The sequence below is a fragment of the Notolabrus celidotus genome, chromosome 14, assembly GCF_009762535.1.
Source record: "Notolabrus celidotus isolate fNotCel1 chromosome 14, fNotCel1.pri, whole genome shotgun sequence".
Taxonomy (NCBI): domain Eukaryota; kingdom Metazoa; phylum Chordata; class Actinopteri; order Labriformes; family Labridae; genus Notolabrus; species Notolabrus celidotus.
This window is the reverse complement of record NC_048285.1, coordinates 32,796,673-32,824,260: the sequence shown is the minus strand read 5'-3', so window position 1 is coordinate 32,824,260 and position 27,588 is coordinate 32,796,673. Positions and strand designations below refer to the sequence as shown.

The window sequence follows — 27,588 nt, the reverse complement described above, 5'->3', positions numbered from 1 at the left end:
ACATCTTTGTTTTCTTTGATGCAGTGCTGCACAAAGAAGGACATCTTGCTTCAGAAACAGCCTTTATTTGACTGTTTTCATGGAAAATAATCACATTGCCTGATGAAGTTGACTGTTGAAGACAACAGGATGAGGTTTTTGTTGAAAACACTACTTTTGCATGTATAGGACAAGAGATAAGAGGTATCACTTTGTCCACAAGGGGGCGCCAGAATCGATACAAAACAAAAGTTCCTCACAGCACCTTTAAAGAAACAAAAACATCTTGGGGACCCCCCATTAGTGTCTCCTGACCTCCACTTTGGGAACCCCTAAACTAGGTCACATGTTAATACTCAAATTAAGACCACAGCTCCTTTAAATGATTGTAAAATGATAAGTTCTGTTTGGTAGATTAAAGTTGTTTTCCTCAGCATCCTTCCTGTATAATATAATTACCCTAATTAAACAAATTGTTGACATTAGCCCTCATGTGACTCTGAGGATGCCAAGAAAACGGACAATGCTTTAACCACAGAGTGACTCATCCTCTCAGCTGTGGAGCATCAGGTCCGGGTTAGGCCACGCCCCCCTCTGGCTCAGACAGCAGTGTGGTGAAATCTCCCAGATCCCACCTGGACCTAAAACCTGGACCAACACCGAGGACAACATGAGTCTGCCGGACGTGAAGTCGTCTCAGAAACATCCCGCACACCCAGTAAGAAACTTTCTGACCTCTGAAGTGAAGTTTGATGAAGTTTGATGAAGTTTAATGAAGTGTTGATGAAGTGTTGAGAGTCTAAAGTTTGGACAGGTGAGGAACTCTCAGCAGGTGGATTGAAGCGGTTCAGAAACTTCCCCCTCTACCTGAAGGATCCCTGATGATCACCTGGAGATGTGTTCTGTCCTTCAGTGGTTTAAAGGTTTTATATATAAAAGTGTAAACTCCTTAAATCCTATAAAGATGTCGGAGTTGAGTTCATCAGGAGGATTAACTCAGTGATGGAACATGAAAACAACTCTTAAACTTCCTGGAGTCATGTCACAGCTGTTACATGGGGGAGCTTTTACTCCTCTGAGTGGTAATAAAGTGGAAATTAAAGAGAACATTCATTGTGACACTTTAGAAAAGCACAGGTACATTACATTCACTGCAGGTATGAAGCTGCATGTTTACATGTTAATTTCAGGTGTTGAATTTGTGTTTGTAACAATGTGCCTGCAGGGATTATATAAATAAAAACTCAATAAAGGAGTTTTATAAATAAAATTATAATTTCAATATATCTGATTAGAATATAGGATGTGTTTTCTTAAAGTTGCTGTGTGTTGTTTACATAGTGCCAAAAAAAGGTTAAAATACTCATCACATTATTATTTATATATTTTTTAAATGTATTATTATTTATTTTTTGAAATATATATTTTTATTGCTTTTTTACCTTTTCCAATTATTTATTGATCAAATATTAACCTGTTTATCTTATTGTAGTTTCATTATTGTTTTAATTTCCCTTTTTATTTATTTATCTTTTATTTTAAATTATTACCATATATTATTATTGGTTGCTTTTTTGTTTGTTCACTTATTGTGTTTCTTTCTTTTTTTTTTTTAATGTATTTTTTGGCTTTTTTGCCTTTATTATATAGGACAGCTGAAGGGGCGCTCCACTTATTGTGCTTCTTATACATAAACATCATCTGCTTTTATTGTTTACCTTGATCTTTTGTATGTAATATGTAAAATTTCAAGGGCTGCACGGTGGTGCAGTGGGTAGCGCTGTTGCCTTATAGCTAGAAGGTTCCTGGTTCGAATCCCCGGGTGCCTTTCTGTGTGGAGTTTGCATGTTCTCCCCATCCCATGCATGCGTGGGTTCTCTCCGGGTTCTCCAGCTTCCTCCCACAATCCAAAAACATGCTCAGGTTGATTGATCACTCTAAATTGCCTGTAGGTGTGAGTGTGTGCATGAATGGTCTCTCTGTGTTAGCCCTGTGATAGGTTGGCGACCTGTCCAGGGTGTACCCTGCCTTCCACCTGAAGCCAGCTGTGATAGGCTCCAGCCCCCCGTGACCCCTAACGGGATAAGCGGTCAAGATAATGGATGGATGTAAAATTTCAAATACACAGATCTTTAAAAAAACAAAACACAATTTATTTCTCTCTAATAAGCATCTAAATTAAACCCATGTTATTCATTTCAGAATGACTCAAAACAAAGACAATAGAAACTCTTTCCAGATCAAGCTTTGAATGAGACACCCTGTAGCAACAGAAGAACCTTAAATATGTACTCCTGTGTTCTCAGTTTTTCCTCCACTTCCTGTTTCCTCTGAAGACTGTCCGGTCTGATCACATCTTTGATCCTGCAGGGAACAAAGGAGGCCTCACTTTGTAAAAGCTGAAGTGCTTTTGCTCTTTCTTTCTCCTCAGCACTCTGGGGTCGTGCAGTTGAATGTCGGCGGTCACATGTTCATGACATCTCTGAGCACGCTCAGGAAACACACGGACTCAAAGCTGGCTGAGATGTTCAGCGGACAGTCCAAACTCCGCTCAGACGGACAGGGGCGCTACTTCATCGACCGCAGCGGGTCTCACTTCGGCGCCATCCTGGAGTTTCTGAGATCAGAGCGGCTTCCCACAGAGAACATCCAGGAGGTCTGAATCACTTATCTACTAACCACCTGTTTATGAAACCTGAAGGAGTACTCACTGAGTGTGTGTGTGTGTGTGTTGGTTCCTCAGGTTCACAGGGAGGCAGTGTACTACAACATCAAACCTCTGATCAAACGTCTGGAGGAGACTCCTCGGCTGTTTGGGGAGCTGGTGGCGAGGCAGCAGTTCCTCTCTAGAGTCCCTAACTACAAAGAGAACATTGAGGTCTGCAGCACAGTCACACTGAGACATGATTTCATAACACTGTTCTTACTGAACCAAGTATATATTTATATCTAGCTACAGTTACATCCAGAGTCACAGAGAGGACACAACATCGATCATATCAGACAAACTTTTATGAAAGCTGTGACACGCAGCCCTGAAATTCTCCTCAAATGGAGGCGTGCACCTTTCCAGAAATTGCATTCCCTTTAACTTCTAATAGAAATTACTCGTTCACTCCAGAAGTTGAATTAGCATGCATCACATGAGTTGACAGCCGGCTGCATGTTCGGTCTAAACGCAGATTAAAAGACAAAGACATCAGAGATCAGGACATCTCCTTCTGTGCATTAACTTCTGATGAATGTCATTCTTTGATGGAGGATGTTCTCTGTGAAGATGTAAAGATATCTGGATCTGTAACTTATAACTTCTGCTTTGTTCACTGTGCAAGTTCTCAGTAAGTGTAGCAGTTAATAATAAGTGACAACTCCAACTTCACCACTCTGGTTTGGGTCAGATGTCGAGCTCCTGTGTTCAAAATAGACATGTTGATTTCATTTAGTATCCCTGATTATCTCATCATGTCAGCTTCTGCAGCTGCACCAGCTTCAATCACACTTGTTGCAGCTCTCAAAGTTACAGTTATGCTCTTCTATTCTCCCAAACATGATTGCAGAGATCAGTTAAGGAGCACAGAGAGTGATAACAGCATGCAAAGACAACATGTGCACCAGATATAACACATTTAAACTCTTAAAGGAAGCGTAAAACATGTTTTCTTGCATGAAGTTTGAGTGATGATAATGCAACAAGAAAGCAATCCAAACCATTTTATTGATATAGCACATTTTAAAAACAACAAGGTTACCAAAGGGCTGCACAACAAATACCAACAGTAGAAATAAATAATAGTCAAATTTGAAATACAGTACATTAAAGGACAAACAGAGACCAACACAAACTCTCATGCTGTATTAAAAGCCAGGGAGTAAAAGTGAGGTTTAAGACGTGATTTAAAAGGATCCAGGATGGGGGCATTTTTACTTGGGTGGGGAGCTCATTCCACAGTTTAGGAGCTACCACTGAGAAAGCTCGGTCACCACGAGACGCATCTGATCAGCAGACCTCAGTGCTCTGGAGGGGGGGCGTAGATGTGTATGAGGTCAGAGATATACTGAGGTGCTACACCATGAAGTGACTTAAAAACAAACATTAAAATCTTAAAATTAATTCTGAAATGGACAGGGAAGCAGAATGTCTGCAGGAGAAATGAGCTGACAGCAACGTGTCACCTCAGAGATATTCCTCCTGTTCTGATGTCTCTGATGTGTCTGATGATGTAACGCCGTCTCTCCCTCCAGGTGCTGATACGTATCGCCAGAGCCGAGGCCATCGCCGCCCGTCAGACCACCATCATGATCTGCGTGATGCGGACGGAGGAGGACTTCAACCTCTACGACAACGCCATCAACAGCCTGGAGGCGGATAAGGAGTCGGTGGTGACGTTCGGACCCTGGAAGGCCGTCCCGTCCGTTAAAGACCTGCTGGACTGTGTAAAGATGGACATCGAGAGTCAGGGCTACAGCGTGAGCATCCTGCCTCACCTCATGGAGAAGGGCTTCATGTCCAAGAGCTACGACTTCTTCCACAAGGTCACGTTCACCTGGTGGTGACGGGAGAGCTGCTCTGTACATACTGTCACCTTTAAACCCTGCAGTAGATTTTTAATGAGGGGTTTGATTATGAAGGTTTTAGACACAAGGGGTCAGTGTAGCATCTGTATATAAAAACTTAAAGGTGACATGTTATGCAAACTGGACTTCTTAATGGTTCTCTCCCTGAAATCTGTGTCCCTGTCTACAAACCCCCCGAAAAGTAAAAGAATCCATTCTGCCCCTGTTCTGATTTCTCCACCTTTCTGTAAATGTGTGCTGAAACCAGCCGTTTCAGTTTTCAGTGTTTTTCATACGTCACAACGCCATCCGGTCTGTAACAGGAAGTCAGAGCTCGGAGCTTGTTCAGCCCATAGACTGTATAAAATACAACTCAACCCCTCCTCCGTTTTTCATTCCCTGCACACATGTGTGCTAACAAGGAGCTTAGGAGGGAGGCATGCTAGTTGTAGGCTGTCTTAATAAACACAAAGGTCGCTTTGACTCCCCACGTCTGCAGATTTGAAGATCTAGTGGATGATTTTTATTTATCATGGAAAAGTGCTATCGCTAGTTAGCATAGCCACATAGCTACATGTTGGTAGCTGTGTACCAAGACACACGTCGACATACTGACAAATAAAACAACAAGAAACACTAAATCTGTGACCAATGGTTCAGAAAGGTCCTGCTGCAGGGCGCCTCTCCATCAGGATCAGATTCTGGATCAGATTCAGAGGGTTGAAGTAACGCGGGTCTGTGAGCAGCCGTGTATATTCAGCCAACATGTAAACATTAGATCAACGTGCTGGACAGCCGAGGCCACACCCACTTCCTGAGGGGGCGTGGTCAGAGAGCTCATTCTCATTTAAAGGCACAGACACAGAAAACAGCCTGTTCTGAGCAGGGCTGAAGAAGAGGGGTTTACAGGCAGACCAGAATCTGATTTCAAAGTGTTTTTATGAGCAATAAACTTTAAAGACATGTTTTGGGGACCTCTTAGACCAATATATGTTGATGAAAAAGAGCAGAATATGTCACCTTTAACTTAAAACAATTAGTGCTTTGTAATGTGTGCCGTCAGTGCAATCATGTTTTAATGCTGCTTCATTTTAATAAACAAGAGCTACAGTCTCCTCAGTCTCAGAGTGTAGAAGCAGATCAGTCTGTATTTCTTGTAAACACCAGTCTGACTTCACGGTAACGTAATCGGGGAAAGTCCAGTCACCGAGGACTGCGTCACTCAAACAACACCGGGCACTCCACGACACGAAGAGGGAAGAAGGTCACAGGATGAAAAAGGCTGAAGAAGCATGTTGGCAGAAAGTGGAGCAGTGTGTGTGTTCACCACAGAGCCGGGCAGGTCGGATACCAACTGTCGTGTTTTAATGTCAGACAGCTTCCTGTGTGATCTGAGCATGAAGACACAACAAAACACAGCTGTTACACACGCACACACACACACACACACCTGCACCAGAGAGGCTGATGATACACACACACTGTCAGATTACAGTCAGCTCAGTCTGATTATTATTATTAAAGTTTGATTTCAGTGTTTGAAGGCCTGCAGTGTGGTGTCTCCTGTGGAAAGGTTACGGTCAGCAGAATCGAGTCTTCACACCTTGACATAGTAAAACCTCCTTGCACCACATTCAGGTCATTGAAATGGGACACTCACAGACTGACTGAAAACCAGACGGGTAGTTTTTCTGAGTAAGACGGAGAGTAAACCTTCGTTCAACGTGACAGAGAACATCCAAGCCTTAAAAGAGAGACACAGTATAGTAAGACTGATTAGGTTAATGGGTCAAATTAATCAAGAGAGACTCGTGTGAGAGTCTTCTCTCTCAGATTCATCATGAATGAAAAACACGTGAAGTTTCTCTACTTACACACTTAATAAAAAGTTCCAGTTTCAGGGACTTTTTGTCACTTTTCATCCGTCCTTTGGAGGAACTATTTGTTGCACTCTTACCCAGACTATGGTTGCCGAACGTGGTCTATTATGGGGCGCCGGTTGTAGAGTTGTGCAGACTGAAAATAACAGCAACAATCCTCCACATTTAGCTCCTAAATTTTAGCTCCAGTGAATTTTTGAAAGTCACTTGTTTTTCACATTTAGAGGAAAATGTATGATCTTATTCACATTTAATTTTGTTGTGAAAAATAATTTAATTTAAAATCATTGTTAAATCCAAATACTTATATAATAATATAAATATAAATGTTAATTGTTAAATATTAATGTTAAGAGTTCAATTTAAACGTTAATGTTTAAATATAAATGTTAAGAGTTAAATATAAATGTTATTTGTGAAATATAAATGTTAGATATAAATGTTAAATATAAATCTAAATGTTAAGAGTTAAATCTAAATGTTAATTGTTAAATATAAATGTTAAATATAAATATAAATGTTAAGAGTTAAATATAAATGTTAATTGTTAAATATAAATGTTATTTGTGAAATATAAATGTTAAATATAAATGTTAAATATAAATATAAATCTTAAGAGTTAAATATAAATGTTAAATATAAATCTTAAGAGTTAAATATAAATGTTAATAGTTAAATATAAATGTTAAATATAAATGTAATTTGTGAAATATAAATGTTAAATATAAATATAAATCTTAAGAGTTAAATATAAATGTTTATTGTTAAATATAGATTTTAAATATAATGTTAATTGTTAAATATAAATTTTAAATATACATTTAAATATAAATATAAATGCTAAAAGTTAAATATAAATGCTAAAAGTTAAATATAAATGTTAATTGTTAAATATAAATATAAATGTTAATTGTTAAATATAAATGTTAAATATAAATGTTAAATATAAATGTTAAATGTAAATGTTAAATGTTGCTCTGCGATCCTAAATATTTAGCTCATATGCAGATTCACTCTGCCACTTCAAAGAAATACCAAAATAAAAGCTTCTTAAAGCGATACAGACTTAGCAATAGCAACTAGCTTGTTTTATATAATATTTATAACATATTTAACATTTATACTTATATTTAACAACTGTATTTAAAATATTTAATTTCTCCCCTGGGGATTAATAAAAGTACCTTTCCTTTCCTTCCTTTAACATTTGGATTTAACAGAGATTTTAACTAAATATAGAAGATCAGAAATATTCCTCTAAATGTGATAAAAAAGTGACATTTAAAAATTCACTGGAGCTCAATGTGGTGAACTGTATCTGTTATTATTACAAACAGCGCCCTGTAGTCTATTATTGGTCTCTGTGGTTCAGACTCAAATATCTCAACATCTGTTGAACTGATGGTGGTGACACTTTGCACGAACAGGTAGAATCCCCAGAGGACGGTTTCACCTGACTTTGACTCTTCCTCTTGAACCACCGTTATGACACGAGAAGTGGATTACTATGAGATTTGACCTCTCAGTCACAGTGATCTGCAAAATCAGTAGGAAGCATCTTATATTTCTCCAAGTGCTACGGCCTGATACAGATACAACTTAAACTCCTGCAAAGTCCCATTTCTATCGGCCTCTCTGGACTTTGTTAGCTCATCATTTCCAATAATCAGTTCTCTACTCTGGCGTGGCTCTAAACTCTAAACTCTTGCTTCATCGTTTTGTGCATCATGTGTTCTCGCTCTCAGTCCTCCCAGCTGCTCCACTCTCCTTGGATGTCCTTCAGTGGGACTGCATGGGAGGATGACCCTGAACAACACAAACTGCTTGGAGAGACACTTCAGCTTCTCCTCCAGAACTGCAGGCCGGAGTGAGTTTCCTTCTGTCTTCAAAGAAACGGCAGGTTTCCTGGACAAACAGGTTTTACCACAACGAGTCACAATCTCACTTCCTCTTGAAACCCCCAGATGTACACTGTTCACACTTTTTATCACCTTGCAATAACAGAGACACTTATTAGTTACATTAGAGGTGAAGGGTTTATCTTTTTTAATCTCTCTTCTTCTGCAGGCTACAGATTTAAATGTGATGAATCTGAAATCTTAACCAGTACAAGCAGAACACCACTGTTTCTTTTACACTAGTAATGAAGCTTGTGATATTGTATTCATGCCGTTATCAGGGTTGACTTTGCAGACATTATAAATTGCATGCATCAAAGGTCCTTCAGGGTCAAGCTGGACATTGCAACACTGCCTCCTACTTCATGGGAGAGTCAGTCATGCAGTTATTAAACTCAAAATCAGAGAAATATAATCCAGAGAGGGAAAGAAAGGTCAGCATTCAAAGCCTGCAGTGGGTTTTATAAATGATGACATGATTTGTGCAGGATAACAAACATGCAAAGAACATTTTTTAACACTTCATCTGACGGAAATGTGTCATGAGGTTTAAATTACCGCGATCTGCTCACAGTTCCAACCTTATGAAATAAATGTCATGCATTCAGTTTCAGTTTCATGGAGGGTTTTTAGCGTGACGTGAATTAATTTGAAGCATCAGATTCATTAGTGAAGCTGCCTAATAAACACAGAAAATGTGCAGCATCAAGTTATGTCACCCAAAGGACCTCCTGCTAGATGTTCCTGCAGCTCTCATGAAGTTAAACATCTTTATTTGTATACAGTGCTGCTGAAAGAAGCAGAAAGCTCTGCAGGAGAGGAGCTTCTTTATTTAGTTAAATACTGTTTTCAGGATAAAACTGCAAAATAACTCTTATTTCATAATTCTGAAAGTTAAAACTAAGTTCAATATTTGTGCCCCTCATGTCAGGGAGGATGATGTTTGTGTCCTGTTACCATCATATAGCACAGGAAGTGAACACAGTGAGAGCAGAGAGACGGGCCGAGCTGCTGAAGAGCTGAAAACACAGAGACACAGAAAGAGAGAGAGATAGAGAAGAAGAGAATGAGAGTCCTGCTGCTCGTCTGTCTGCTTCTCAGAGGTGAGTTTACTCTGCTTCATTCAAATAAACTTACCTGTGGAATAATTACACACAACATGTAGATTGAAACATAGAGAGTGTCAGCTGTGTGAATGTTCTCTCAGTTTCCTCTGGATTAATCTGCAGGGTCAGAGGATGAAGGAAGAAAACTAATGCTGTCAGACTTTGTTTTAAAATATAAAGCAGAAAATAAAGTTTAAAGTTAAGTGTGAAAACCCAAAAACTACACTTTAACACAGTCTTTTATATTTTTTCAATTAAAATCCAACAATCAAATCAGTTTAGTCTGCTCCAGTGTTTGGACCAGGGTTTTTGGGGGGCTCAGAGCTCTCTTGAGATTTTTATTTCAGTCAAACAAACACAATAAAATCTCCAGCAGCTCAAAAACTCTTCTTTATTTGTTTCTCATAGGCCAAGATTTTCTCTCAGTCTCTGTCATGTTCTGCATGAAATCAGAAAAACTGCTTATTTTTACATCATCACACCTCCAGAGTTGTGAAGTTTCACTTGAAATGAGAAGGATTCATGAGAAGGGTAGTTTGTATGTTAGTGTTTTTGTTGATAAAGCTCACTTCTGAGACTTCTGTGTTCCCAGGTGTGAGCTGTGAAACGGACTCAGTCTTCCTCTACAGGCCAATCGGAGGTGAAGCTCTCCTGCAATGTTTCAACCTGCTCACCACAAACTGCTCCCACAGCTCCTGGACCTTCTTCTTCAAAAGAGATGGTGTGCGGTTAACCACGGAGGTCAGCATGGGGAAGGTGAAGGAGGACTCGGATAAGGCAGGCCGCATGTCCGTCTTGTCCAACTGCTCCCTGGTCCTGCGTGACCTCAGGCCTGAAGATGCCGGCTCCTACACCTGCCTGGAGGATGAAAACGCCACGGCTAACATCTACCTCTCCATCCTCTCCATCACCTCGTCCTCCACCATCACTGAGCTGCAGCCCGGGGGGAACCTCAACCTGACCTGCATGCTGTTCACATACTTTGACGCAGGGAGCTGCAAGTCCTACTCCAGCACGTTCAGCCTCAGCTGGACGACCGGGGAGGGGACAGAGCTATCTGTGGAAGACAGCAGGTCTGCTCTCTTCTGTGCTTCCTCTGTTTTAACACTTAGATAACTGGATCTATAATAACTTTAACATCTACTGTGTGTATGAGCTAATGCATCAGATATGAATCAATCAGATACATCAATCAGCTTCAAACAAAACTGAAGAACAGAGAGAGGCAAACAACTTTTATTTAAACAAATATGCAAAAAAGAAAATCTATAAATGTAAAAATAAATATACACGTCCAGTGACCCTGCAGTTCTGTTTGCTGTTAAAAGAAAACAGTGCAAAAAATAACATAAAAGTACAGAACACACCACCAGTCAAAAGTTTGGAAACACCTTCTCATTCAAGGGTTTGTATTTATTGTAATTATTGTAAACACTGTAGATTAATACTGAAGACATCAGAACTATGAAAGAACATATATGGAATCATTTAATTATTTAAAAGTGTTAAACAAAGCAGAATCTGTTTTATATTTTAGATTCTGTAAAGTAGCCCCCTTTTTCCTTCATGACAGCTTTGCACACTCTTGGTATTCTCTCAGTCTGCTTCATGAAGTGGTCTCCTGGAATGGTTTCTAATGAACATGAGCCTTGTCAAGAGTTCATTTGTAGAATGACTTGCCTTCTTAATGTGTTTGAGACCATCAGTTGTGTTGTTCAGAGGTAGGGTTAGTACACAATGGATAGCCCTATTTGACTACTGTTGTAATCCAGATTATGGTAAAACCAGATTATTTCATAGTTTTGATGTCTTCAATATTAATCTACAATGTGGAAAATAATTAAAATAAATAAAAACCATTGAATGAGAAGGTGAGTCCAAACTTTTGACTGGTAGTGTAAATAAATCTCAATTAGGTAAGGTTAATTTATTGAAGCAATATGTATTGTAAGTACTTTACGGCGTTAAAAACAAAATGATAACATCAACAGCATTTAAGGAAATATGACGTAAATAAAACATAATAATTACAATATAAAATATATTTAACATTTGAGATCAAGAAATAGATTTTAAAAAAACATACAGGAAAAATAAGAAATTAAAACATTAAAAATATTTACTCTGCGCGCCGAGCTCTGAAGTCCTGGACTACAGTTTTCCCCTCCTCGCTGACACAGATCCACCTCCTGGTTTTTCCTTTATTGAAAAGGATTCTTTAAAACAGTCCAGCCCAGAACATCTCCTCTTGGATTCAGGCTCACAGTTTAGTAACAGAAACCCCTCCGTGGTGTGAGAATCCACTCACAGTCCTTGTGTTGGGTCTGTCAGTAACAGTGTAAACTTCATGAAGGACTGACTTTGAAAGTAAGATGTGTAGGTATCTTTAAATGCAAGTGTTCTCTAGAAAACACACACATGTAAAAATTATAATAGTCATAATTTGAAGATTGAAATACATCATCACATTTATAAAGGAACTGTTTCCTAATGAGTCCAGCTGTGAGAGAGTCTTCGTATGTTAGATTAAATATTCTTCAATAGTACAATAAAATATTTGTTTTGCAGCAGGAGAACATAGAATGACAAAAAGGCATTATTGCTAGACCCAAATAACGTCCAGACTTTAAAATTGTGCACAATATAAAAACATTATCAACTGTAAAATCTATAAAACAGAATAAAATCAGAGCGTGCACGGGGTGGAAATTTCTACTGAGCAGAATATGCAAAAGTGCCATGTGTGCAGAATGAGAGAGAATGAGACATGAAGTGTTTTAGTCTTTCACTTTGTTGACTCAGTCTGCAGTGGATGATTCATGCAGTCCAGCAAAGCATGAGTCCTCCTGAAGACCGGCCTGTTATGAGCGTGCAAAGGCCAAACCTGGGATCTAACAGGCCACCTGAAAAGACTTAAAACCTTGACTGAGTTAATATTTCCAGATCATGCATTAATACGAACGATGGAAGAAAACTCCAGTGAACTAGAAGAGTCAAATCTTTAAAATGACTTACAAACACAGAGTCAGAGTCAGAGATGGAGGGATATAAGACTTTTTAATTGGACTTGTTTGCAATGAGAAATGATGCCTAGCTTCTCCTTTGACAGCCAAAGAGAGGATGTGTGTGACACAGCATATCTAAATGTTCAGCTCTGATAAAAGACAGCTTTGTAATCTTTGTCTTCTGATCTTTCCTCCATTGCAGGTTTAAGATACTACAAACCAGCCACAACCGCTGCAGAGTCACTCTGATGGTCACAAACCTCCAGATTGAAGATACCAGAAGGAAGTGGAGGTGTAAGGTGAACGACACACAGAGCCCTCAGGGGTTGTCCCTGGATTTTAAAACCAAGTTTCTGTTTGGTGATCCCTCCTCAGACCAGAATGAGACAGAGGCAGCTGATAGTTGGGATCAGCTCCCCATCAGCCGCATCGTGCTCTGCGTGGCTCTGCCCCTCATGGTGGTCATCGTGGGGTTCTTCACGTGGAGAGGAGACCGGAAGAAGGCCGGAGCATCTGCAGCTGGCATCGAGCTCCATGAGTTGAAATGACTGCTGTGTGCTGTTTGTGTTCCTGTTTTATTCCTGGCTTTAAAAAGGGTTTTACTGAGCCATGGTCCCTGTTACAAGTCTCACATCCCAGATATTATAGATCAGAATCAGAATCAGAATCAGAATCAGAATCAGCTTTATTCGCCAAGTATGCTTGAACACACAAGGAATTTGACTTTGGTAAACTGTGCTCTCTTTGTACAAGGCATAAGAATAGGAATAAGAATAAGAACTACAATAAAAATAAAAAGAAAATATAATAACAATAACCTTAGCTATAAATACAAAGAAACAACAAATAGCTTGACTAATATGTACAGGCTAAAATAATATGATAAAGTGCAGTGGTGAGTTGCAGAGGTAGTTTTACATTATAAAATAGAAGTTAAATAATACAAAAAATAGAAATATGGAATTCTGCTTGAGAATTGTTGCATTGTATATCTACATGTATATTTACAGAGAGTATTTATCTGACAGGTATGACACTGTTATGGTTTAGTGTTCATCAGAGTGACAGCCTGGGGGAAGAAGCTGTTCTTATGGCGGGTTGTTTTGGCAGGTTGAACTTCCTGAGCTGACGCAGGAAGTACATCCTCTGATGAGTATTTATCTGTAAAGAGAGCAAGTTGTAATGTCAAAAACAAACATTTGTATGATCTATTTACTCTTAAAGTTATGCACACCACACACACATAGTTAGAGACATAGAACTTGAATATATCTGGTGAGGTTGCTGCACAAGATATGCATGTAGATATAAATGTTGCTCAATCCTGTGAATCTCCTTCTCCTGTTTGTTTTTGTTGTTAACTTCTCCCCCTCTGTGTTTCACTTCTTGCCTCAGTGGCTCTGCTTCACATCTTATGAATCTGAGACAACTTCTGTTATGATGTCATGTAAATAAAATTAATTTGTCTCATAAATCCCAAAGTCCTGAGCAAGCACATGAAAAATTCAGAGACAGAAATGAATATTTTTTAAGGATTAGTTGGTTTATTGTTTCTTCCTACATAAGCTTTGAATTATTCTTTATATAAAAAACTTCCTCCTCCTTTTTACTCCCCATTTATGAAGTGGATCCAAACAGCATTGTATAAGTATTATGTTGACACAGTAAGGAGAAACAATCCCTCACTGAAGTAATCACTTGTTTCAGACTTAACTGTAAATTAAATGTATTCAGTATTTTAATAAAGAGTGGAATGAATAAACTGTAAACTTCATGAATAAATATGTAACTTTATTATTACTTTGAATCATTAACTTTTTCAGAAAATGTATTTTTGTAATATTTAGAATAAATTAATTGTATTTAATTTGTTGTGTCTTTCTTTGTATGTTGAAATATTTCAAAGCGTGTCTTTGATTTCACTATAAAAATTGCTTGTTTGTGCGAAAATCGAACAATTTATCCACTGCATTATGAAATTATCAATTACTATAAACAAGAGCTAAATCAGAACAGAAATATGTCACTATTATTTTTATAAATATCTCTTCTGTAATCGTTTTTTCTTGCAAAACCTCAGATGTAATGTCAGGAGTTTCTTCTTATTGAAAGATCTTTCAGTTTGACCAGACAAAATAAAACATCTACATTTGTATGTAAACTTAAAATGTACAGTTTAAAGTATTTATTGAATTTTATTCTAACTAGACAAATAAAAAAAATGGGAAATTAGATGTTATTTCATTGTTACACCAATAAATGGTGGCAGCAAGTTAAATTTGACACCCTTACTTAAAAAAATAAATTAAAAGTGTATGGAATTTAAAAATGATAGTTTCAGAGTATAGAATAAAGTTGTGTGAGTATATGTAAATATGCACATTGTTTAAATATAAAGGCTAAAGGTGACAAAGACTATGATTTAAGTTCATTAACAAACTGCTTTTATTAAAGTTTATTTAATATTCTTTATATTTGTATTAAAAAAATTGTGATAAGATAAACTGTGTTTATGCAAATAAGGCAAATAACTTGATAAAATAAAGCTGCCTGTTTACGAACGTCATTTACGAAACGCGTTTTCCATTACTTACATGGCTACGGGAAGCCCAGAGGGACATTCGTACATGGCTGCTGATGAATAGGAGAGTTTTGTTATCTGTCCCTGAACATGGCAGCTCACCTGAAGAAGCGTGTTTATGAGGAGTTTTCCAGAACTGTTCAGGTGAGAGGAGGTTTTATAAATCTGATAAAAGTGATTTTAAACTTTAAAGAAGGAAACTGAGAGACACAGCGAGCTGAAGGAGAAGCTAATGCTAACCGGCTAGCTAACACAGCAGGGAGCTCTCAGTGTCAACACGAGCTTCTGGAGAAATAACAGAGATAATGTTCTTTAGATTAGAGAGGAATGATTTAATTAACATGTTTATTGTTGGTTATATCTTACTGGTTAGTCGTTTGTTGTTGTTTACTCTGTATTGACATGCGCAGTTGACACATGCAAAGCCTTAAAATCAACTGTCTGCTGTTGATTACTGATTTTAAGATATTATAAATCAAATATAACATCTTTAAAGCTTTTCCTTCTTTTTTATCAGCTCTAAACTAAACTATGTTAATCATCTGATTTTGTACTAATGTAGTCCTCATCAGAAATAAGTGTAGCATCCTCTACAAAGTAAAACAAAAGTTAATACTCAGTGCATTTCAGAGATTTCTTCTTCTGCAGAATCACTTTTATACATCCTGTTATTCACGTGTCATTTCCTCAGTCTTAGCTGAAACTAGGATGACTTGGATCTTTAATTCCCACCTGTGTTGCATCCTCAGATTCCCCATGAAGAAGCTCCTGCAAAGAAGCTACGCCTCTCCAAACCCAGTAAATCTGCAGCTCTGCACATCGACCTCTGCAAGGCCACCAACTCCACCGATGCTCTGCAGTACCTGCTGCACTTTGCACGAAAGCCAGTGGAGGTGGAGAGTGTGGAGGGTGTGGTGAGGATCCTGCTGGAGCACTACTACAAGGTAATATTTTACACAGCCTGTTGCAACTTTATTTATTTAAAGGCACTATGAGGAGTTTTTCACCAGCTGAGAAACAGACTGAAACCAACACTGATGCCTCTTATGACCTTCAAAAGCAAACAAAACCACCAAACAACAACACTGATACCTTCTCTATTGTCATTTTTAATGCCTTAAACCACTCAGAGGGGGTAGGTGTCAGACCACATGATTGATATTTGGCTTTAGAAACATCCTTTTTCAGCTGTTTTCATGGCAAATAATCACATTGAGTGATACATCTGTCTGTTAAAGACAGCGGGGTGAGGTTTTTGTTGAAAACACTACTTTTGCACGTACAGAACAAGAGATAAGAGGTATCACTTTGAACACAACGGGGCACCAAAATTGATATAAATCAAAAGTTCCTCACAGCAGCTTTAATGTAGGATAAACTACTCTTAAGGGATGTTCAGGGGGTTTCTTCTGAGCTCAGCTGAAGGAAAACAAATCTAATCCTGCTCTGGTTTCTTCTCCCAGGAGACGGATAACTCAGTGAGGCTGAAGATAGCCTCTCTGCTGGGTCTGCTGTCCAAAACGCAGGGCTTCAGTCCTGACTGCATCGTAGACGATGCCATCAACACACTCAGCAATGAGAGTAAGACACAAGCATTATTTTTCCAATTCCAAGATTCACGGTGCGAGTTACTGAGATGTGTTCCTGCAGGATTTAGAGAAACTAGTGAAAGTGTGCGGCTGAAATGAAGTCAAAGTCCCTCCCTTAGTGTGTACAGAATATTTACTCCTTGTTGAAACCTCAGTATTTAATAAACTGTGTGCCTCCACCATCTTTCTCTTTCTAGAGTCCCATCAGGTCCTGGCTCAGCTGCTGGACACCCTCCTCGTCATCGGTACACAACTCCCCGAGAGTCCAGCCATCAGGCAGCGGCTGATAGAGATGGCCTACAAGGTGACACTTAAAACCTGATCATGATGCTCTTTTTACACATCAACAGGACGCTCTGCACAAAGCAACAACACTCCTCTGTGTCTTCTCTCATTCTTCTCACAGCACCTGTCTGATACGTACTTCGGGGTGAGGAACAAGTGTCTGCAGCTGTTGGGATGTCTCGGCCTGGTGGACAGTCCTCTGAAAGACAGCGAGGGGCTCGGCACGTCGTTAGGTTTGTTTGTTAAGAGAGCTGCAGCGTTATATGAACTTTAAGACAGAATGTGTGATCGCTCTTGATCAAAATTGTGTCACAAATGCCTCAAAATGTTTAAAAACTGAGAGGATTGTTTCCTAAAAGGAATCTTCAAGAACTTAAGTTCACTTGGGTTCCTTTTTCTTTTGAGTCTCAGAATCTTCAGGCTTATATTTATTGAACTAGGTCCTACATGACTTGAAAAGAGTGTTGATATTCAGATGTACTCTAAAGTTTCAGTATTACTTCTTTAAATCTCACATTTCTTCATCATGATCTCCTCTGCTCTTGCAGTGGTGTTGTTTGTTGTAGTTTTATTCCACGTGTCATTTATCACGTCTCTTTGTGCTTCAGGAGGATCGAGGGACATCCAGAGTATCATCAGCGACTACTTTGGAGACCAGGACCCCCGAGTCCGCACTGCAGCCATCAAAGCCATGGTAGGAGACCAACAACATCTGAACTCACCAAAAACGTCACCACTGTCCAACATTTATCATCTAATTCTTTAATTTGTTTTCAGCTGCAGCTGCACGACAGAGGAATCAAGATCCATGAGATCATCTACGACCAGGTAACAGCACTCCTCTTTATGCACAACATAAATCATCCTTTAGTGGTTGTGACTAAGCAAATAATCCAACCACAGGGCTGTAAAGGTGTAAACATCAGTGTGTGTGTGTGTGTTCGTAGGCCTGCAGGTTGCTGTCTGATGATTACGAGCAGGTCCGCTCTGCAGCAGTGCAGATGGTTTGGGTTCTCAGTCAGCTGTACCCCGAGAGGTGAGAGGAGGACTCTGTAGTAGTCTGTAGTGTGCTCTGAGATCCAGCTCCACTCTCTGGATCTACAACATCACAAGCTTTACATCCTCAGTGCTCTCACAGGAGTTCTTATCAGTAGACGTTACATGTTAACTGTTCTATCTGTTCAAACAGCATTGTGCCCATCCCGTCGTCCAATGAGGAGATCCGACTGGTTGATGATGCGTTTGGAAAGATAAGTCACATGGTCAGCGATGGCTCCTGGATGGTCCGGGTGCAGGGTGCTAAAACACTGGTGAGAACAGACAGAGCCACTGATTTTCACAAGATCTGAGTTGACTGCAGAAATACTTGAGCAGCACACAGTGAAACATCTAAGTGACTCTTTTCTTGAACCACAGGGGTCCATGCTGCAGGTCAGTCCTCAGTTTCTGGAGCAGACTTTGGATAAGAAGCTCATGTCAGATCTCAGGGTGAGTCATTGTTTTTAAGATATGTTTTTTATTCAATCTTTGAGCAGAGATAGAAATCCTGATGGTGTTCTTCAGCACATCTTAACTTGCAGCATTTTCCTTTTTTCAGAGGAAGCGTACGGCTCATGAACGTGCAAAGGAGCTGTTCACTTCAGGAGAGTTCTCCTCTGGCAGGAAGTGGGCAGACGACGCCCCCAAGGAGAAACTGGACACCAACACCGTCAACCTCATCGCCTCCGGGGCCTGCGGGGCGTTCGTTCACGGCCTGGAGGACGAGATGTTTGGTACGTGAAGAGTGGCGCTTTGTCATCAAGTAGGAAGTTTATTTACCTTCCTCCCTCGTATGATCACTCATCTCTTCTCTTCATGAATCTTCTCTCAGAGGTTCGTATCGCAGCCGTGGAGGCGTTGTGTCAGCTCGCTCGCTCGTCTGCGAGCTTCGCAGAGAAGTGTCTGGACTTTCTGGTGGACATGTTCAACGATGAGATCGAGGAAGTGAGGCTGCAGTCGATCCACGTGCTGAGAGAAATATCCACACATATAACTCTCAGAGAGGATCAGCTGGACACGGTGCTGGCTGTGCTGGAGGTAAACACACACACACACACACACACACACACACACACACACACACACGGACACGTTTCTATCTGAATGCATTTATTTATTTAGTTTGAGCAATCACTCCAACCTGTTGATCCTCCAGGATTCATCTCGAGACATCAGAGAGGCTCTGCATGAGTTAATCTGTTACACCAACGTCTCCACCAAAGAGTGCATCCAGCTGGCTCTGCTGGAGCTGCTGAAGAACCTCAACAAGTATCCCACTGACCGCAACTCTGTCTGGAAGTAAGAATCTCTGTGTGTGTGTCTGATTTGCAAAGAAGATATTTTTTTATGGGAGATGTTTTGGAAGCATCTTCAGGATTAGAGCAACAGTGATAAAGTAGTCATGCTTTTTTACCCAGATGTGATGCTTTAAAAATGAGCTATGGGTGCAGCAGGTTCGTCCTAGTCTCTTGGTGCAATTTATATATGAAATATGATCAATAGAAGTTCAGGAAAAAACAAGAAACTCTCCCTGGAAGGAGTGCTTTAACTTTAAGAGGAGTGGATTGTCCTGAAGCTTTGGTACCGTCCTCTCTGTGACTGTGATATTCAAAGCTTTGAACACCAAGAGAGCGCTCAGAGTCTCTCTTCTCATCAAAGCTGTTGAAGTAAAGAAAACACAGAGCCTGTAACCTGCTGGAAACTCTCCTGTGATGACCTGATGGATGACTGTCCTTTACTTCACTGTCTCTCCTCAGGTGTCTGAAGTTCATGGGCTCACGTCACCCAACGCTGGTGTTGCCGTTGGTTCCTGAACTCCTCAGCACTCACCCATATTTCGACACACCTGAGCCTGACATGGACGACCCGGCCTGTATCCTTCACTCATGTCTGTAGTTAAGGTTCAGAGTTTGATCTTAGCTGACGTGTGTATGTGTTGTTTGTTTGAGTTAATGTCTCCGAGGCAGAGCGACATCTTTTTCCTTGACTGTGCTGCTTCCTCTCAGACATCGCCGTTCTGGTGTTGGTCTTCAATGCTGCCAAGTCGTGTCCCACCATGCCGGCGTTGTTCTCCGATCACACCTTCAGACACTACGCCTACCTGAGGGACAGCCTGTCGCACCTCGTGCCGCCACTGAGAGTGAGAACGGACACTTTGACATTTGCAGAATGTGCTCGATAGTGAAGAAGCTCTCAATGTCATCATTATACAAACAACAAGACTCAAGCTGCTGCAAGAGGGAGAAATACTGACGTTATGATTATGATCAGACTGTTTGTCAGATTAACTCTTAACCCTAACACACTCATCCTCTCTTCTCTCTCCTCTAGCTGCCTGGCACCGGTCTGGACTTGGTGGACTCACGTTGTGGTTCAGGTTCTGTGGAGTCTGCTCAGCTCTTCCTTCAACAGAGTCTAAACAGGGTCAGCATCATCCAGAACCTGGAGGCACCTGGAGCCCAGGACTTGCTGGACTTCACCATACGGTACACACTCACACTAAGGAAGTCCTACATTCATTCATCGTTTCTTCATGAGAAGAAGTTTAGTAACTTATTATTGATGCAGCTGCTCCAGAAATGTCCCCTGCATCATAAAACATGACATCTACTGACATAAACCCTTTAAGTTATATATTTTTATTCATATGCACTGCTGTAGTCTTCTTATGTGAGAGAACAGAGGAACATTTCTGTGTTTCTTCTCTGTCAGAGACCTGAGGCGGCTCGGGGAGCTGCAGACTGAGCTGGCTGGAGCTGCTGATTTCTGTGCAACCTACCTGCGCTGCCAGCTGCTGCTCATGAAGGTACATTAACGATTGCTCTGTCACACTTTGACTTCAGTTAGTGAAGTCTTTAAAGCTTCAGGACTTGACTGTTTAACTCCTTCCTCGTCTCCTCTGCAGGCTCTGCAGGACCGGCTGTGGAACATGGCCGTCCCTCTCTGCCTCAAACAGAACGTCACGGCCACAGCAGCAGCTCAGCAGGTCAGCACACACACATCATGTGGGTTCATGTCATGCAGGGTGACTTCAGTTCTTTTATACGAGTCTGGTTTTGTCTGCAGATCTTAGAAGAAACCTACAAGCTGGAGTTTCTGTACAGCGGGTTGGAAAGCAGACAGGTGGCCACCATACATCATGTTCGACTCCAGGCCAAGGCTCTCCAGCTCATCCTGACGGCTCGCACCAGGCAGGGGTCAGTACACACTCACACTCACAGTATTTAGAGAATACCTGTAAGACTTCTTCATGACACTGATTACTCCTCTTCAGGTTGGATGTCCTCATGAGCAGCTGTGAGAAGTTCCTGCAGGACATTGAGTCTTTTCAGAGGTAACACCTTCCCCTGTTTGCTCCTGAATCTTCTTACCTTCAGAAGAAGCATCCTTGAGTCTGATCAGTTGAAGTTACAGTCCGTGTCTCTTAATGATGTGCTCTCTGTGTGTTTCATGCTCTCTGTGACTCTCAGGTTGTTCCTGGCGGAGCTGCCTCACTTCCAGGACAGTTTCGTGGATAAGCTGTTGGAGTTGATGCCCCGCCTGTCGTCCTGTAAGCCCGTGGAGATGGTGAAGATCCTGCAGACGACTCTGAGACAGAGCGGCCTGCTGCACCTCAGACTGCCTGAACAGGTAGCAAAGGAGTTCACACAAGAAGGCTGAGACCACAGAGATCAGAATTCAGCGTGCATTTAAATACCAAGTCCTTTAACAGCTTTAATGTGTGGCTCTATTGGCCTTGAAGCATGCACCACATGTACAGAGGCTGTAGTCCTCGTTGCAGCGGTCTCCAGGTCTTGATCCTCTGCTGCATGCCTTCCTCCACTAAGTGTTTTCATGAACCTCTCCCTGCTGTCGACAGATCCATCGAGCGACGGCCACCATCATCGAGCCGACTGGGGAGTCTGACAACCCGCTGAGGTTCACAACCGGCCTGGTCGTGGCGCTGGACATTGATGCAACCTTAGAGCACGTACAGGACCCCCAGAACACAGTGAAAGTACAGGTCTGTGTACACCATCTGCAGAAGTGAACGGTCTGCTTTACGGTTCTTGTAATGCATTATTTAAAAAGCTGCAGCAGGGTCAGCCTGACAGTGAACGCATCATAAATGACAATAAGGATTTAATGTATTAACTTCAGGTCTTCTGATTCAAACTGTCGCTTCAAGAAACAAGAAAGTTTAGAGGAGGAGAAAAACTGGATTAAAGTCTTCTGGTCTCTCTGCAGGTTTTGTATCCAGACGGCCAGAGTCACGTGATCCATCCTAAACCTGGAGACTTCAGAAAACCTGGACCTGACCGACACAGACTCATCACGCAGGTTTACCTCTCACACACCGCGTGGACAGGTCAGTATTTTCCCAATCTTTGAATGTGTGTCAGTATATTTATTAGAAAACCTGTAAGATTATCGTCAGTGTCTTAACCCTCTTCATCTCTCTCCATCAGAGCCGTCTCAGGTCGAGGTGCGTCTCCTCCTGGCTTACAGCTCCTCCTCAGCCTCACTCTCCTCCTCTTCCTTGGCTTCCAAGCTGGGATGGAACGACAGCATCGACGGCGTCCCGCCACCAGAGGCCGCCGTAGAGGGAACCATTCCTTTCAGCAAGTCTGTCAAAGTCTACATCATGCCCAAACCTGCACGACGCTAAGACGAACTTTAACTCTTTACTAAGCTTTACATGGATGAGTTTCATGTTTAGAATCTGGACTGACTGAAGATACTAACTCATGAACGAGTGGAGTTCATTAGCTGTGCAGTTTTTATGTCACAGGAAATCGACCGTCTACATTCAAGTGTCCAGAAAGGTGCGAGCACTTTGCTTCCTCTCCCTGGAAACCATTAAATAAATAAGATGAAGTGTCAGGAAGCACAGAGGTATTTTTCACTTGTTCATAAATCATTTCTGTACATTTGTTTCTTATAAAGACAAACTCATGAGATTAAGAATCACTCTCTGATTTTATTTTATGAAACAGAAGCAGAAACACACGCTGCATTCACGACAAACACACGGTACATTCATCAACATGTAATCTCTTAAAGGGTCATCAAACTCCCAAATCCCTCAAATTTAAAGTGACGGTACCTGAAGGCATCTTCAGTGTGACCTGTCCTGCAGCGATAACCTTTGAGGTTTGGTTTTAGGACATAGATTTTCTCCTTATTTTAACAAAAGCATAAGAGGACAGATTTGATCTCCTCACTGATTTAAAGACTTGGATAGATATCTATTAACTTACAGAAGCTGCTGATGCTCTTCAACAAGCTCAGCTCTCAAAACCTCGGCTTCCCTCGTTCATTAGGACGCTCAGATCAAGCTCACTCTACAACAACGCTCTCTAATCACGCCGGTGCTAATCAGCTGTGCATTTGGCAGAAGAAAGACAGATGCATCTCCAGGTGCAGTAACCTCATCAACAGGTGGAGTGGAAGACCCCGCCCACCTTTGCACCCTGGCCAACCAGTTTGTTGTACTCGGCGACAGCCTTCTCCGTCTGCAGGACTCTGACGTCCACACCTTTCTGCTTCACAAAGTCCAGAGTGGCAGAAGGAACCTGACAACACAGACGGACATACAGGAGAAACAATCAACTTGTGCTTTACCTTTGAATGTATTCAACTCCTAACTCTCTACACCACAAACCTGACAGCTCCCACTGAGACAAATCATAAGCTGTGCTCCTTAAACTGTGGTGGGGCAAAGTATACCCATCATATCTAAGTTTCAATCAGGTTTGAAACAGTCCCAGGCAGAAACACTGCAGCTTTACTGGTTTAATACATCACTAAAAATCAGTTGTGTTATATAAACATCTTTTAAGTCTAAGGAAATGTCAGAGCATGCTTTGCTGGGAGGATTTAAGTCGTTGTACCTGCAGAGCTTCACTCATGCCTCGGCCGATGACCAGCAGCTCCACCCCCTTCTTCAGCACCTCCTCCAGGTCTGCAGGTTGGACTCCTGGGCGGTGCTGAGGACAAACCACAACAAAGTGTGAGCGCTGTCGTCATTGTTTTAAGTTTCAATCCGAGTGTCTGGATTCTGGTTTCACTCACGTCCGTCCCGGTCTCCCTCCAGTCCCAGGCCCGGCTGCCTCCAGGCCACACCTTACAGTCCTTGTAGTTGGAGGAGCATCCCTTCACCTTCATGTGACCCCAGGAGAGAGAGGCGATCTCTGGAGAGGACATGACGTGTAAGGTTTAACCTGCAGAGAGAGGATGAGCAGAGTGGGTACAGGTCACGATGATTCAGCCCAGCTTTAGAGGACTTTAGAGGAGTCTTGTAGAGTCGACAGAGATGAGGTTGAATGTTTCTAACCACCTCTTCAAGGATTCAACTTTAGAACCACAACATCTCCAAGTCGACACCTTGGCTTTTTTTATCCTGATGACACAAAATCTAAATCAGCATCAGAAGCGTCCTGACTTTGAGGCTTTGCAAGCACAAAACAGGAGCATGGTTGCAACCCATTAAAACGTCAACTTCTGCGTTCAGTGGTTAATAAAATGAAGCATAAAACTTGAGTCAACCCGAGTGTGTGTTCAGCTTTGATGCCAGCAAAAGTGGAGATGTTAGTTTTATCAATTTTAAGTAATTCTGAGTCGTTCGTCTCAACTTCTTTTCTTAAAATGTACTGTTTTGAAGGTTGCAAACAATCTGCAGGTCATGATCCCGTCACATTTCCAGAAGCACCATAGTGCTGCCAGCTCTGCTGATATTCATACGAGCTGACTGGAGGCTATTTTTGGACCAGCCAAAGACTAACTTCTGCTACAAACCAAACAAACACTGTCAGAATCTGCTGTTGCATTAAAACAAACAATGTGTAAGGTAAATTAAAAACAACCTGAGCACTGCAGGGATGTCAGAAGTTTATCAAAGTGGAATTTAAACTCTGGTTAGGAGGACTTTTCTGCTGCTTACCCTGTCCCGATGTCAGCAGGCTGAACACACACCCCCTGAGGTTATTCCTCCTCCTGTGATTAAAGGGAAACACTCTTCAGCATGTTCTGCTTTTACACGGCTGAAAAATCAGAGTCTGAAAAATAAAGATATTTTACTAAATGCTCAGAATGAAGTCATTGATTCATTAAAACCTGACGTAGTGTTTCTGTATTTCTGCTTATGTAACAGAGTTAAAAATGCACTTTATGATTGAGCTGGTTTATATTCTATTTACCTTAAGTCTGCTTTAATTTAATTCTCGAGCATTAAGTTTGTACCTTCAGCTTCTGTACCTCTTGGGTTTCCGTAGCTCTTCCTGTCTGTCCCTCACAGTGGTGTTACTCTACACTGAGGGAGCAGAAAGTCCAGAAAAAGAAGGTAGTTTGTGTGTTATTGGCAAGCGGCAACCTCCGGTCTCAAACGCTGAAGCCAATGCGGAAGTGTTATAAACTGCAATTCATCGAAAATCCTCTTGAGGCTGGCTGCAGAAACACCGGAAACCACATAGACATGAATGGGAAAAAGACGATCTTTGCAGCATTAATAAACATGTTTACAGCCTGGTTCAAAAAACGGCTTGGCCCTATGAAGCTAATCTCTCTATGCTCACACTGTACAGGGGGTGAATTTTTTTAAACGTGACGGTTCAGAAGATATTACGATTACGAGTTTTGCCCAAATAAGGACATGACTGACGTGACTCCCGGTCGGGAACACATGGCTATTGGCTAAGGGGCTCACACTACGTCACACTCTGCCTGGTTGAGTTCCGTATTTCCAATATGGCTGCCGCCGTCGATTGGCTTCAAAACAGCTCTCAGGAACAGATGGGTGACGTCATGGATACTAAGTCCATATTTTATAGTCTGTGGATATTGGGTGGTTTTCAAAGCTCTAAACTGCAGTCTCCTCGCTCCGCGCTCGAACTGGAAGTACTTACTGACGCACCTTATCAGTGAGTGACAAACACAAGCACACGCATACACAGACACACAGGTTAGACCTTTTCTTAATTTGTCAAGCAGTTTTATAGGTGCTACCACTTCTACCACTTCTTCCACTTTTTTCACTCCTTCTACTCTTTCCACTCCTTCCACTTCTACTTTTTTAACTCCTACTTTTTCCTGTCATTCCACTCCTTCTACTTTTTCCACTTCTTCTACTTTTTCCACTCCTTTTAAATTTTTCCACTTCTTCCACTTCTACTTTTTACACTCCTACTTTTTACAATCCTTTCATTTCTTCCACTTCTACTTTTACCACTTTTTCCACTTCTTCTACTTCCACTAATTGAACTACTTCTACTTCTAAATGTTCAGCTGTGTTTCACAGCTTTCAGCCTTCAGCTTCAGCATTTCAACGCATTTACTTTCAGGAAATGCAACCTTTCTAGTTTTAATTGCTAATAACTTTTCAATAATTACTATTTTATAGGCTCTTATTTATGTTATACTGTCTTGCTGGTGTAACACTGTAAATTAAAGAAATATCTAATCTTATACATGAAATAAAGGAATAAAACATGAATTTATATTGAGTTATCTGTTTGATAGGTTGTTGCAACCATCCAGACACACATCTCCCTAACAGTGCAAAGACATTTCAGAGACACACAGACAAACCCAAATTTGACTTAATTTGATTTCAAAAGCTCAAAACACACTCCATCACACTAAGATCATGCAAATGTAAGGTTTTTTTTTTTAAACACAGAGAGGGGGGTGCACCGTTCCTGGAAGTACTGCAATACCAGGTCGATGCGTGGAGTGGACGGAGCAAGCCCCTATTCCATCTCCCAGTTCCAAAAATCAATTTAATATATGGTCCCCGGGTAGGGGACGTATCAGATATTAAACTGATAAGAACAGATACTACACTTGATCTTAGCCAAAAGGCCGAGAAGCGATACTGCAGCACTGTCAGAGGAGGGGACCTGATTCTCAGCACTGTCTGTCTCACTGACGGTTCATTTAATGTCACTGAAAACATTATTCCTCAAAGAGACTGTGATTAAGCTTTCTACACTTAGGGAACAAGTGAAAGAGGAGAACATGTCAGCAAACAGAGTAATGTTATCTAAGCTAAGTTCTTGCAAGTTAAGCTGCAGAGGGCCTCCTGTCATGTGACTCCTTAAAGTCCAATCAGGATTTAAAACACCAGGGTTTGGTTATTTTCAGCCACAGAGAAAGATTAAATTGCTGTCTGTGAAGAACAGGACCTTTAGTTAATTTAAAGCTGAAAGCAAACACTGCAGAGAAAGTATCTCTTCCCTTTAATGAGAAAATACTGTGACTTTTCAACTTTCTCCTTTTCTCTTTTTCATACTTCAGCCACTTCCTGTTTCTTTGTCCACTGTTGCTAGGGTTTCTTACATTTCTGCCACCTACTGCTCTGGGGTGGGAACAACTCCAGCTCCTGGGTAACAAAGGGTTAATACTGCTTCACCAAAATCAATTATTTCATCCCTTATCAAATTACAACATATCCCAGTATAAATATTCTTAACTCCTCAGTGTAACCCACTTATAACCATTAACTGGTGGAATATTTATATATTTCTCACAGCAAATCACAACAAGAAATATAAGTTATGATGACTCTGTATCAAATCATGTTAACCACATATACAAAACACAGACTTCTTTCAGGATATGAAACAGAAGCTGACCAACTTCACTGTTTGTTTGTTGCAGTGATTAAACTAGAGGTAGACAGATTCACCAGTCAGCT

The 27,588-nt window shown here is 41.0% G+C and overlaps 4 protein-coding genes and 1 non-coding gene across 11 annotated transcripts in view; 3 read left to right on the top strand and 2 right to left on the bottom strand.

Moving 5' to 3' along the window:
• The first annotated feature begins 554 nt into the window (after positions 1-554).
• Positions 555-4,748, top strand: kctd14 (potassium channel tetramerization domain containing 14). The gene is made up of 4 exons (XM_034701129.1): positions 555-697; positions 2,411-2,635; positions 2,723-2,857; positions 4,222-4,748. Exons 1-4 carry the CDS (start codon positions 650-652, stop codon positions 4,531-4,533), a joined length of 720 nt encoding a protein of 239 aa, XP_034557020.1. The 5' UTR covers positions 555-649; the 3' UTR covers positions 4,534-4,748.
• Positions 4,749-9,347: 4,599 nt separating this feature from the next.
• Positions 9,348-13,069, top strand: LOC117825155. The gene is made up of 3 exons (XM_034700838.1): positions 9,348-9,414; positions 10,010-10,490; positions 12,625-13,069. The coding sequence occupies exons 1-3, from the start codon at positions 9,378-9,380 to the stop codon at positions 12,968-12,970; spliced, it is 864 nt and encodes a 287-aa protein (XP_034556729.1). The 5' UTR covers positions 9,348-9,377; the 3' UTR covers positions 12,971-13,069.
• A 1,933-nt stretch (positions 13,070-15,002) lies between these two features.
• Positions 15,003-22,862, top strand: ints4 (integrator complex subunit 4). The gene is made up of 24 exons (XM_034700833.1): positions 15,003-15,147; positions 15,753-15,947; positions 16,467-16,584; positions 16,790-16,896; positions 16,999-17,110; positions 17,486-17,571; positions 17,655-17,705; positions 17,825-17,913; positions 18,067-18,187; positions 18,294-18,365; positions 18,475-18,649; positions 18,748-18,953; positions 19,072-19,214; positions 19,673-19,788; positions 19,922-20,055; positions 20,247-20,401; positions 20,628-20,721; positions 20,821-20,901; positions 20,982-21,112; positions 21,190-21,249; positions 21,386-21,545; positions 21,775-21,918; positions 22,143-22,263; positions 22,364-22,862. The coding sequence occupies exons 1-24, from the start codon at positions 15,094-15,096 to the stop codon at positions 22,561-22,563; spliced, it is 2,925 nt and encodes a 974-aa protein (XP_034556724.1). The 5' UTR covers positions 15,003-15,093; the 3' UTR covers positions 22,564-22,862.
• The window catches only part of aamdc (adipogenesis associated, Mth938 domain containing), a 35,357-nt gene continuing 30,624 nt past the window's right edge, over positions 22,856-27,588 (bottom strand). Inside the window, exons 2-6 of one of the 7 annotated variants that reach the window (XM_034700841.1) lie at positions 25,137-25,206; positions 24,838-24,952; positions 23,970-24,118; positions 23,789-23,884; positions 22,856-23,470 (exon numbers count right to left, since the gene is read on the bottom strand). In XM_034700841.1, coding sequence (XP_034556732.1) covers positions 23,330-23,470; positions 23,789-23,884; positions 23,970-24,101 — 369 coding nt within the window. In that variant the 5' untranslated portion in view covers positions 24,102-24,118; positions 24,838-24,952; positions 25,137-25,206 and the 3' untranslated portion in view covers positions 22,856-23,329. The remainder of the gene's footprint in view (positions 23,471-23,788; positions 23,885-23,969; positions 24,119-24,837; positions 24,953-25,136; positions 25,207-27,588) is intronic. The other 6 variants (XM_034700839.1, XM_034700842.1, XM_034700843.1 and 3 more) reach the window with 6 other exon arrangements.
• Positions 26,575-26,765, bottom strand: LOC117826012. The gene has a single exon (XR_004633971.1). It is a non-coding gene; the product is annotated as a U2 spliceosomal RNA (small nuclear RNA).